We start from the raw sequence: 12,975 nt of genomic DNA, 5'->3' as shown, positions 1-12,975 counted from the left end.
GACGAGGACGGACAGGATTAGAAATAAGTATATTAGAGGGTCAGCCCAGATTTGGAAGGTCTGGAGACAAAGCCAGAGAGGCAAGATTACGTTGGTTTGGACATGTGCTGAGGAGGGATGCAGAGTATATTGGGAAAAAAGATGCTAAGGATGAAGCTGCCAGGTAACAGGAAAAGAGGAAGGCCTAAGATAAGGTTTATGGATGTGGTGAGAGAGAGGATATGCAGGTGGTTGGTGTGACAGAGCAAGATGCAGAGGACAGGAGGAAATGGAAACCGTTGATCTGCTGTGGCGACCTTTAACGGGAGCAGTCGAAAGAAGAAGATACAAATAAACATTTTTTTTTTATTGTTGACCTATTGAACTATATCAATATAAAATTGTTACTTAGCTTCTTTTTAATGCAACTTTAACTTTATGCATGTAACCCAACATATGTGAATATTTTTGCTATAACTGTTATTATATCAATATTGTTTAAAATTGTACTCGTTTAAAATGTACTACTGGAGCTTTTCTCCTTGGGTCTCCACTGAAAATGGGTCACAAGCCCAGTTGGACAAACCCGGTTAACAAATGTCAATAAATATTGTCAAAACCATTTGATACTGTCTCGCATCAGCAACTGCTAGCTTGGCTCTTCTCAATTGGACTTTCACAGTACTCCTTGTTATGGTTTCTTAGTTACCTGTCTGGAAGGCAACAAGCCATTAAATGACAACAAATCTACTCATTTCATCCTTGCAAACAGTTGCTACAGGTGTCCCTCCGGGATCAATCATAGGTCCTTTCCTATTTAAATTTATTTATTAATGACCACCACTCACCATGCTAGTTTAGTATGCAGACGACTCAACATTAATGTGTGTGGCCTCAACAATAAACAAACTCCAAGACATTATTACCCCAAAGTCCTTCTCCTCTGCAGAAACCTTGCTCAAAGAATCAAACCTTCTACTCACCCAAGAAAACCAAGTTATTGCTTTTTACCTCAAAAAGTTGCCAAAAGTCAAAAGCAATGTTACTGTTGTTGTGGTGGTGTCTTTCGGCTTTTCCCGGTTAGGGGTCACCACAGCGGAACTCCGGTCCGCTAATGATTGGCAGTAGATTTTTTTGTGCCGAGTTGCCGGGCCTGACACACAACCTTCAATGAAGGCACGCCCATTCACGCATGTCTCCACACAGAAGAAGCTCTAGCTGAGAATCGAACAGGATGTCTTACTGTGAGACAACGCTACTGCAGCACCACCACCGCAGTTTAAAAGCAATTTTACTTACTGTAAGTTACAATTTCAATGACAATATTTGAGGACTTTACAGTAAAAGCAATTTTACTGTAAAGTCAAATACGGTCACTGAAATTGTAACTTGCAGTAAACTTCTAGGCATTATACATATGACAATCTCAAATATGACCAGCATGTACTGCACACCACTAAATCTACACACTAGAAACTAGGCTGCCTTTATAGGAGTCAAGAAAAACAGCAAGAAAAACTCACTTTATTATTACAGCTTAAAAGCAATTAATGGCTTGAACTACACAACTACGCCAACATATTCACAACTACAGCACACAAACTCATTCATCATCCAGAAAAATGCTCTGCATTACGTAACTTATTACTGACCTGCTGTCTAGCAAGGGACCTCCACTCTAGCAACAAATTCTTCTTACTTACAAACAAGTCAAATACTGTTGCAGGAGACTTGCTCTATTCCCAAAACATTGCTAAACTGTGGCATAATATCCCCACTCAACTGTCCAACAAACTCAGTAGTTTTAAACCACTGCTTAAACATCTTAACCAATCCTGGTCCTGCACATGCTCATCACAAGGTTGAGACTTTGTGTTCACCATATGATTCTCTACAGTCTCCTTCAGCAGAATACACTCAACCTCTTGCTGAAATGACAACATTTTTATATGTAACTGTTGCCTGTACAATCCATCACTTTGCACGTGAGCTTTCTCTTTAGTAATTTACACCTCTGTAAAACCTTAGAATGTATAAATGTTACATTTCTATTTACATTTATATGCAAGTTAACTGCTCTGTGTTTAACTGGAACTTAGTATAATGCAATGTAATGTAAGCAAATGGAGCTTTTCTCCCTGGGCCTCCACTGAAAATGGGAATTACCCAATCAGACTTTGTTGACCAGGAAAAGCAAACAAACAAACATTTATCAGTCCAAAATTACATAAATTGCATTACCTTAAATCTCACTACTCATTTGGAGCATTGTTCTCACAATTTTCATTTATTTCTATCTAATTTGCTTGATCCCTTTTCTAAAGATCCCCAATTCCAAATATTTTCTAATATTCACTACTACAAAATATATTTGGTTTAGACCGATTTCCATTTTCTAGTAATGGCTTTTTTGACTGCCAACAGAATCAAACTTAATAAGGCCTTACTATGTCTAGGCAATTCAGATCCTGTGTCACAGCATAAAAAAATGATTTCCCTAGTTACAACCATTTGCTCACCAAACATTTAAAACAGAGTACTCTGTAGGGAAATTTTAAACTCTTCCAACTCATTACATTCCCAGAACATAGCTGTTCCCCTCTTTCTTTGCCTTCAGACCTCTCAACACATTTTAATAACCTCTGCAACACAGGGTCCAACAAATAAATCTCTATCCAAAGGAGAATTTCAAATCTCATTTTTACATCTGGGATGCTCTGAGAATGCAGCCAAGCAAACCCCTCAACATAGTACTAGCAGCTACAGCCCAAGATGTAGTATCGACACAGTCAAACACACTTCAAACAATAAAACCTAAGAAACAGAAGAAATCAAACCACACAAACCATATATTTTTCCTCACAGGTGGGAACTGGAGATAAAAATATTCCTCACATTTCAACTTGATCATATGAGCCTGACATTTCAAAATTCTGAAAAATAAAGTTGCAGAAGCATACAGTTTTTTTGCAAACTTGTCAACCGCTTGCCATGCTTGTCAAAAGTGTAACGATTAGAATTAAGAAAATGTTTGATAGCAGCTGGATTAGTTAAAGTTACAGCCGCTTGGTCAAGTCTGAGACAAGCGTATAAAAATTTGAAAGACTGAGGAACTTTTGCACATTCTCTGCTTTAATTCCAGCAGGCTGGCTATCAGAAAATTACAGGCTTTGACAAACACATCCCCTCCAATGCCGACAGCACTGAGGGGATGAGAGGAAGTTCTGGGAATTCCAGCTGCAACAGTGCATAGTATTTTCTGAAGGACTGAGAAACATCTATGTTCTCCCAATGAAAAAATACTGGCACATTTAAGAAATAGTTTCAGAAATAGAAAACTTTGACAGGGAGACTCCGATAACATGCATTCAGAGAGTCTGAAATCAAGAGATCTGAGAAGAAAGAAACTACATTGGCCCTCATATTCCTCTACAGATCTAATACATTGATTCTCTTCAGGAAAAGAGAGAGTCCCTTTTGCTTTTACCAGAATCTACCCAATAAGAACAGTCAATAGAATTTAAGACTCTGAGCCACACTTAATACACTACCCCTGTCCAGATAAGTGGTACAGGAAAAAATAAAGACTTAGTCTTTCATTTCTTTTTGACAGGAAAATTGGGACAAACAGGATTATTAATGGCAGCAACAGCTTTCCCACAGATAAGCAGAATATGGCTAAGCACCACCCCTTCTCTAAAAACTAACAAGAGTAGCTCTCTCTTGGCCACTGATGGGATTGCAAGAGCCGCATTAGACATGGCTAACCCTGGTCCACAGTGGCTGTATGGACAACACTAGAGAGATCCATAAAAATTATGAGTGGTCTAAGGAACCAACTTTGGACACAAGAGTCACCCACTTGTGTCTCAGGCATATCGTTAGCCTGGTTTGGTGCAAAATGCTGCTTAGGTAACCTATTCTTTTTTGCGTTTAGGAGGAGGACAGACCATGGGACAGGTAGCTTGTTCAAAGGTACAGCCGGAAATGGTGCTTCTTTCCCAGGGAATCTAAGGAACACAACAAGACAGTAAAATTTTAATAGTAGTAAGAAGTAATTTTTCACAGTAAAAACACAGTAAAGAGCACTCTAATACACTTTACCAGCCCCAAAATGAAATTTAAATGCAGTTTCGCCATAGAAATAAAACATTTTAGAATGTTTAAATTAACTTTTAAACTGCGGAAACAAAACTGCATTCCTGTTTACAGTCAAAACACATTTCTAGCTTAAAATAACTTTTTTTTATTCAGGAAAGTACAAGTTCAAATATTTAAAATAATATGTGGAAAGTCTTTCCCTCAAAGGTAACTTATCTACCTAACACCACAAGCTGACTATCAATCCTTTAAAGCCAGCAGAAGAGCGTCCTTTTTGGCAATAGGAAAATTCTGGGGGGCTTGGCACCCAAGCCAGTCTTTTAGTCAGCTCAACTGGAGCCGACTAATGGTTTTGGTGCAGGGAAATGCCTTGAAGCTTTGGAATCTAACCAGCTGTTATACCCTATGCAGAATATAACACATATAGCTAAGGCTATTGTAGCAGTGATCAATGATCACCATCAATGATTATCCAAAATGAAGGAGACCTTACGAAGAAAACACTACTGCTGATAGGTCCTGATGCAAAGAAAGCATCTGATAGAGTCAGCTGGGATTTTAAAAGTAGGGCAATGCTAGCATTTTCATTCCCCGACAGAATAATAGGATTAATTAGGAGAATATATGAAGGGTCAGTGGAAGGAATTAAGGTGGGAAGACTTCTTTCTGACAAGCTACATTTGTACAGAGAAACTAGGCAGGATTATATTTGTCCCTACTTCATATTTAAAGCCACTGACAAAGAAAATAAAGGACTTACAAATTCAAGAATAAACCAGTATGATGAGAAGAAGTTAAGTTTATCTGCAGCTAATATTTTTTACATGATAAATCCAGAAAATGACTCTTCTCAGAATGTTCCACAACTTAGAAGTCTTTTTGAGATATAAATTTAATAAAAATAAAACAAAGGCTATAGTATTCAACTATGTATGCACATATGAACAGGTTCAGCAATACCCATATTTGTGGGGACATGATAAAGCATTTAGGTATATGAATTAAAAGGGCTTCTGTTATGACAGCCAAGAAAATGTGAGAAGAGACTAAATAAGAGAATACAAAAAATGAAAAAAACTAGAAGCTTGAGTATGGATACAGATAGCAAGATAAAAAACAGTAAAAATGTTTTCAGTCCCTTTAGTTTTACATACAAGTCAGGCATATCTCTACCAACTACAGAAGTTGTGTATGATAACTAACAAATAGGTGAGAGGGGAAGAAGCCAAGAGTTCAGTGGGTTAAGTTAATCTTCATCATACAACGAGATGGTTTAAAAAAACAATTAAATCGAGTAATCTTATAGAATTTCACAGTTAAAGGTTCATACACAACACAAGCAGAAGGTTAATAAATAAGTGGATAGAGATAATAAAACTGTGTGGGAGGGGTGTTGAGAAATAAGGAGAGAGTAGGATTTTGGACACATATCCTTAAATGACAGTAACAACCATCATACAAAATATTATATTCAATAAGTCTCAGAAAGTATTCTAAGAACTAAGCAAATATGTGAATGGAAAAAGGAGAACAGAAGAGTGGCCTTCCCCTCCATTCCAAATAATGCCCTATTTTTGGGCCAGAAATATGTATTTTCAGTGCGATGTTAACCAAATTACTTGTTGAAAATCCATTGGGCTCTAAAATAGTGAGTTATAACATACATCCCCACATAACCTCTAGAAACTTCCTAACTTACATACACCCCCAATACACTCCCATGATACATAGGAACAATACACAGTTAAGGAAGTACAGAAGAATGGCCTTCCCCTCCATTCCAAATGATGCCCTAATTTTGGGCTAGAAATATGTATTTTCAGTGCGATGTTAACCAAATTACTTGTTGAAAATCCATTGGGCTCTAAAATAGTGAGTTATAAGGAACATTGTTTAAAAGTTACAATATTTCCTATATACCTGGAAGTTTCATATTAAGGAATTGCCTCAGGATTCAACAACTCAACTGAACTAAAACCCTATACAATATTTACTTCAATGAACTTCTCTAGGCTGTGTGTGAGCATTTAACTACTTCTTTCTATGATTAATAGGGGATGCTAAAAATAAACATTGACTCCATCAGTTGTAAAAACACTATGTTGTTCTGTTAAGTACTGAAAGTGACAACTATATAAATTTGGCTGAAAGTTTAATTATAAAGAAACTAATAAATAAGGAACTAAGGCAAAGAAAAATGTTTACATAACTCCTGACAAAGACTTAACTGAATTATCAAATCAGAATTGCAAAGACAAAAAAAGGTTATAATACAGTTGTAGCACTGAACTGTTTTGCTAAAATGGATATGATTTATTACTTTAGCAATAAATAACTGGTATATTTGATGTTTGGATTTCACACAACCATTCTTCAAATCCTTAGCAAAGGAATAAAGCACTGCTATCAGTTTCAATCACTATGAAATGTTGGAGAGCCAGTGAGGCTTCCCTGAAATGTTCTCTGTTTAATATGTGCAAACTTAGGCTTAAAATAAGATGTAGTGCAAGCTTCATGCAGCTACATCAAGAAGCATGCATACTGTTTTTTTACTTGGCACACAGAATTTCAGAAAGAAAAATAAAGGTTCTAAAAATCAAAATATTGTTTTGGATTTCTAAAGTTTGAAGTAAAACAGTATGATGTAACTTGAAACAAGTCAAAGTAATCTATATGTCAATGCATTAGCAGCTAAAAGTGTGACATTCAAGACTCGTGAATGAATTTACTAATAAGACTGCGATTATCATGAATGTGGATTTTATCACACTACTATTCTTCCTTAACATTTTCACACATGCAAGGAACGGCCTCATACTATTAGCAATAATTACAGACATTCTGATAGAGGTTCTACTTCATCCAGTGGTCTGTGCAGCATGGAATTCTTACTGGAGTTCTGGTACACACAGCTACTTAAATCGATGTAGTTTCTTCAGAACAGCACCAAACATCTACTACTGTTGCTAAACTATGAACATGTTCAGCACCTTTTAGTCACAACCATCTGTTCTTGCACAACTTCCACTGGTTTGGTTAGGTAATGCATTACTTCAGACATTCACAAATGCTTGGCATTTCTCTTGACATGACAAAGTACATTTATAAAACCATAGCTCTCATTTGTGAAGTAAAAAAGTAACAAGTTGTTCTTCTCACACTGAAGTTCAGCTAACTAAGTAAGATATCCGTACTGCATGGAAGAAAAAAATAAAAATACTTCCAATTAATATAAACAAAATTTGGCAACAAACTACTAAACACTTAATCAGATATGAAAAAAATGGACTTTATGGTAATCCTCAAAACACAGGTTTACAACTGAACTACCAAATATCACTCATAATATTTAACTTAAAAAAAAAGAGAAATAGGAAAAAGCATAAGGCATACTTATCAACTATACAGATTTTTGGTCTGTTCCTCCTACATTTTTTTAATAATGACAAACATTTGAATTTCAGACTTCATATCCTTCAAAAAAATTCATGTAAACACACATTCTGTTAATCTAGCACCTTTTTAAGTTTATAAGAGCGATATTTAAACACTGATCCTATTTCTGGGCTATTGTCCCCTCCCAGTTACCGTAGGTTTTTGCCAAGATTTTTTGCCACTAACAGAGTGAGAAGTATGATATAAACATGGGTACCACTCATTTACAAAGTTAAAAGGAAAATAAATTGAATTAACGTGTAAGAAAGAAGTCTAGTACTATAATGAGTAGCAATATTTAAAGACTGCAATCCACCACCTTTTCTCAAAAAATCCAGTTTTATAAGGGATGGAGCGAATTTATGAAGGGAATTAGGAGCATCCCTAAATTAGTGGTAGTTAAGAATTATAACTACAGAATAACCAGAAGATGTGACAGATATTACTTACTTATTCTGGAGTCACACTTCAACTTGTACGACTTTTACATATACTTGTGCAATGATGACTTTTGCAACCGATTAAATCGCTTGCGTTGACTAGACTTTTAACCCCTGCAACCATGACTGACCAAATCATTAAACATCTCAATAAAAATATTACTTTTAGAATTCATAAAATTGCTATCTTCCATAAAGTAAACGTCATTAAGCAATAGCTTTTAACTCACCATTTAAGTTACTGCAACACACAAAACCCAAATATCCAAAAACTGACCCGCATAGAACTTCCGGAAATACAAGTGACAGATACAGCCCCTTGAGTTAACCAAACACCGCTGCTTGCGTGGTGATTACTGTTTCTGCAGCCTCTTTCTTATTGAGCAAGTTCAATGACTGTCCTAGGATTTCCGCTAACGATTGGCTGTTGTCCATATCATTCAAATTCTCGCTTGCTGTTTTCTTTCACAGTAAACCAAGGCAGTAGACAGATGTAACATGGGGGAAAGCAGCTGGTATAGATTGGGTGCAGTCAGATGTAGTGTGTGTGTGGGGGGGTGGGGGTGGGCGGCAGCTGATATAGACCAAGAGCACATAATTTTTATTTGCTGTTTTAAAAGTTACCATTATTATGATTGTGGAGTTTAATTCATAAAAAATGTAAGATAAACGGTAGAGTTCCAAAAGTAATAAATTAAGATACATTTGGTAATACTAACGCACAGAGGTCGCTTTTTTCAAAAATCATTCAAGCAGTAGCAAAAATACTACAGCCGCACACTGGCTGACCGAGGATACACTAAATCGCAGAAAGTACTTTGAGGCCGGAGCAAGCGGGGCTACCGTAGTGACTGACAACAAAAAATGACCAATGGGATAGTTGCTTTGACTGCCAGTCACTATAACAACCTTGCTTTAAGGGCTTTCGACGCTCTTGTAAGACTGTGTAGTTATGACGAGGATCTGGTACCCTGGTTAGCACTCCGCTATGTAGTAACCACCCCTTTAATTTTTGAGCATTTTCATTAGTGGAACAGTATTGAATACCGGGTATTCTATGTCTGTCGATGTTGTTTAGGAAAGAGAACTCATTTTCTGGACATTAATTTAGTAGAGGAGATTAGGTTTATAATTTATATTTGGGGATAACTTTATTTATTTGCATGTTTAATTGCACACTTATAAACAAGATTTACTGAATAAAATGGATAGGATTATGCACATTTGTGAGAAGCATGTTGTATATATAGAGAGAGAGAGAGAGAGAGATACGCACACACACACTGATGGATAGACTCCTTGCCTTGTTTGAAGTGATTTGTAATTATCTTATAGCTGAAACAATACCGTTATTTGCTAGGGTCTTGGCAAATTGCGGTTATTGAACCGTCAGTGATTGTTTTATCATCGACTGATTGTCGCATATAACACACATCTAGATAAAATCATAATGATGCTTTAAGTACTTTAATGAAGAGGAATGTTCCGCATTTTTATACTTGTCAAAGAGCGAGAAGTGCAAGTTTCGTCTAGACTCTAGACAAATGAAGGGACTGTGTGTTAGCTCCTTAGAAAAAAAAGCGCTGTCATAAGGGCTGGGCACGCGCCATGCTCGTGCTGCTGAGTTTGTTAAAATAATTTGGGGTTTCAGCGTTTACAGCGAGTGGTACCAGAAGGGTGATAATTTGAGGCAAGCGATGATACTCGTCCGCAGAATGAGAAATAATGTTTCGTGAGGGTGAATTCTAGTTGTTTCTGCAGTCTATTTGTATTGTGCCGTTCCTTCTACCATCCCGGTGCGTTATCATGAAAGCTAGTAGAAGTAGTAGTAGTAGTACAAGCTGCAGCCAGCAGTATTGAAGACACATGTGGAGGGGGTTTCTTGATAGGGTAAGTGAGATTTCCCCTTGATTACTGGGAACAAAATGACGGCCTTATTTTCTTGTGCTTATCTTGTGTAAATTCTGGCCCTTATCTGACCATATCGGTTAATCTCAACATAGTGGTACCTGTGTGTCTCTGGACTGTAGACTTCGCCACCACCCTCTGTGTGGTTAGTGGTGTGATGCTTGCTTCACTGGTTATTTGTAAAGTAATGCCATGGTTGCACGTCTTTTTATTTAAATAAGCCAGGAAGGCAATCACGGAAATAAAGAGTATACCTCTGAAATGTACAGAATTCCGCAGAACGTTAATATTTTGCTGCATAATTTTGGTCTGCTCTTCATGTAATTTGTGGTTTTCTGGCAAATTACAGAGTTTCAGACTTTACATCCGTCAGAAAATAAATGATAACCAGTTATTTTAGCAACTTTATTTTTTTAAGAGGAATACTTAAAAGCTGTCCCTGAGTTTGGCCCTTTGCTCTACCCCCAATTATTTTTGATTTTGTCAAGAGTTGGTTGTCAACACACCTGTATGTTACATTCTGTTTCTAGTCAGGGTTTTGATGACAAATGTGGAATACAAGAAAACTTAGGCTTCAAGTATTTCTTATTAACTTTGACGTAGTCATACGTCTCTAATCCATGTATCTCCAAAAGGTGGAAGAAATTGGTCAAATATGGAGCAATTAACTGTTTCGACTAATACATTCACAACGCAATCATCTTGTCTCTGTACTTAAAACGTTCTTTTGATTAACGTGATTCAATATTATTTACAGTAAATAGCTGTCAACACGTAATGAATGTGTGCCAGATGTGGAACACCGATTACCATAGAATTTTACAATTTTAAATAGTTTGATGTTTCTCGTAATGAGGTAGAGTTTTGGGGATGCTGTTGTAATGTAGGTTCCTTGAAGGTTAACTCCCTTGGAAGAATTAGAAAAAATAATCCGTTGTCCATTTTAGGCGTGTTTGTTTGAGCATGTGACTTTTTTGGCATTAGCACTTCGTTAATTTATACGTTTTATTTTCTACTTTGTAGAAAATACTTTTTAGCAATGAATGAACATAGAAAAATATGTTAATATTATTACTTGTAGGTCACTAGGTTATGCCAAGTTTTTTAAAAACGTTTATGTTTTTCGTTATCTGTGTTTTTTGTCTTATTTCCGAACCTCTCTTGCTACCTTTATTTTTTTCTGGGGTTTTTTTTTGTCCATCTGAAACCTTTTCAGGTATCCTCTTTGAATACTACTACTGTGAGCAATTTTTACGGACATGTGTCGTTCTTTTCTAAAGTGTGTTGTAGTTTTAAAGACAAACTGAAAATATTCTGCTTTAAGTAAAACATTCACCCCAACGTAGAAAACATATGTCAGGCTACTTTTTTCAGAATTTTTAATAGTAAAAACAAAAGTGGTCACATGATCATGTTTTCACATTAGTTAGTCCTGAAAGCTCCTGAATAAGAGAGAGTTCGGTTTAGTTACTGCCTAGCATATTTTCCACAGCTCTCAACTTGCTTGCTATTTTGCTCCAGAGTCAGAGACCAAGCTAAAAATAATTTTTAGAAAAGGTCCAAATCAGGGAATTTTTTTTCTTAATCTTAATCTTAGTTTAAAGTCACATAAAAAGGTTGACAGAACAACAGGTTTAGTTAGCATCAACGCATCTTTTTTTTCCCGAACAAAAATAAATAAGAAACTTTTAATAGCTAACTAGAAACTCTTAATAGCTATCTATAATCTTCAGTGATTTATCAGAAAAGAAAACGAGCATTTTACGAGTGAGATGGCAAAGCAAAAATGGTCAGATCTCTTGGTGATACTTCTTTCAGCCTCTTTCTTCTCACCAGAATCAAGGATATAAATAGAAATAATCGTGGGCACAATGTTACTACAAGCAACATGAGAAGTTGAGAGTAAGGGTATTTTTCAGAATTAAAAGATGCCTATAACTAATTATTGTCATTGGTTTCATAGTACTTAGAAATCTCATTTTCTTCCTAAATCACCAGTTTTAGAATGTATTACTATGAGTTAGAGTAAATGTTTGAGCCAAAGATCAGAGACAGCCGGGAGATATGCTAAGCTATAATGAAAAGCTTTTTTTATTTGTATCATACTTTTTGGTAGTAACAGTTTCAGATGATAGCTGAGGACACTGGTCTTTACGCAACCACGTCACACAGTATTCTGGATTTGCACTTACTAAAAATCCAGTGTTCTCCATTATCTCCTACTCTTTGTAGCAAGGGGGTGTGGGAAAGACACTGTCTCTCATATGTTTGAGTACAGGGGTCTCACCCCCTGCAAAAACACAAGATTTGTTGTCTTGATTGGGGAGGGGTATGTGTATATCTGTAAAATATGGCTGTAGATGATTCGGTCATTTTGACTAATGTTGCCAGATGGCCTTTGGTATTTGCCAGTGATGTGGCTAAAAATAGTGTGGGAATTCTGAGTGAGAGGCTTCAGAAGACTATGAAGGATATCAGAATTAGTGGCAGACTCATGGCAATTAGACTTCAGTGTAATGATAGGACAGTATCCATAAACTCAGCCAGTGCCCCACAGCAGGGTTGTGATAGTGAGGAAGAGAGTGCATAAATACAGCATTTGCAAGACCTACTAGGTAAAGCAGGACAATATGGACTGGTGTTGATAATGGGTGACTTGAATGCACATATTGAGACACAGAGGACAAGATATGACTGCCTGGGCCCACATGAGTGAGGCAACAGGAATAAAGGAGAGGCCATTCTAGACTTCTTTCTGGTAAATGATTGGAAAGTAACCAACGCATGGTTCAGAAAGAGAGACCGTCACAAGATCACGTACAAGAGTGGCCAACATGCAACTTGGGTAGACTTCCTCCTAGTAAGAAAAGGGCTCTGTGGTATTGTCAGTGATTGCAAAGTCATCCCCAGTGAAACAGTTGGCCCACAGCATAAACTACTGGTTGCCACAGTCAGTTGCAAGCAGTGGTCAGGGAAGTTTCTAAGGTTAACAGAAACCAGGATGAACACCTGGAAGTTCACTGCAGAGAAAGTACAATAGTTAAAGGAATTACTTGGGGCTCTAGCACCCCAAGAAGAGGAGGAAATAGGTGGAGTTGAAGAATGGCAGTGC

General features: G+C 36.9%; 1 protein-coding gene across 2 annotated transcripts in view; it reads right to left on the bottom strand.

Moving 5' to 3' along the window:
- TANGO2 (transport and golgi organization 2 homolog) overlaps nucleotides 1-8,050 on the bottom strand; it is a 1,196,336-nt gene extending 1,188,286 nt beyond the window's left edge. The window contains exon 1 of one of the 2 annotated variants that reach the window (XM_044068705.1): nucleotides 7,966-8,050. In XM_044068705.1, coding sequence (XP_043924640.1) covers nucleotide 7,966 — 1 coding nt within the window. In that variant the 5' untranslated portion in view covers nucleotides 7,967-8,050. The remainder of the gene's footprint in view (nucleotides 1-7,965) is intronic. The other variant, XM_044068707.1, reaches the window with a different exon arrangement.
- Nucleotides 8,051-12,975: the final 4,925 nt, after the last annotated feature.

This window comes from Protopterus annectens, chromosome 4.part0 (genome assembly GCF_019279795.1).
Source record: "Protopterus annectens isolate FY-2018-M chromosome 4.part0, PAN1.0, whole genome shotgun sequence".
Classification (NCBI taxonomy): Eukaryota; Metazoa; Chordata; order Ceratodontiformes; family Protopteridae; genus Protopterus; species Protopterus annectens.
This window is presented reverse-complemented; position numbering and strand designations above follow the sequence as displayed.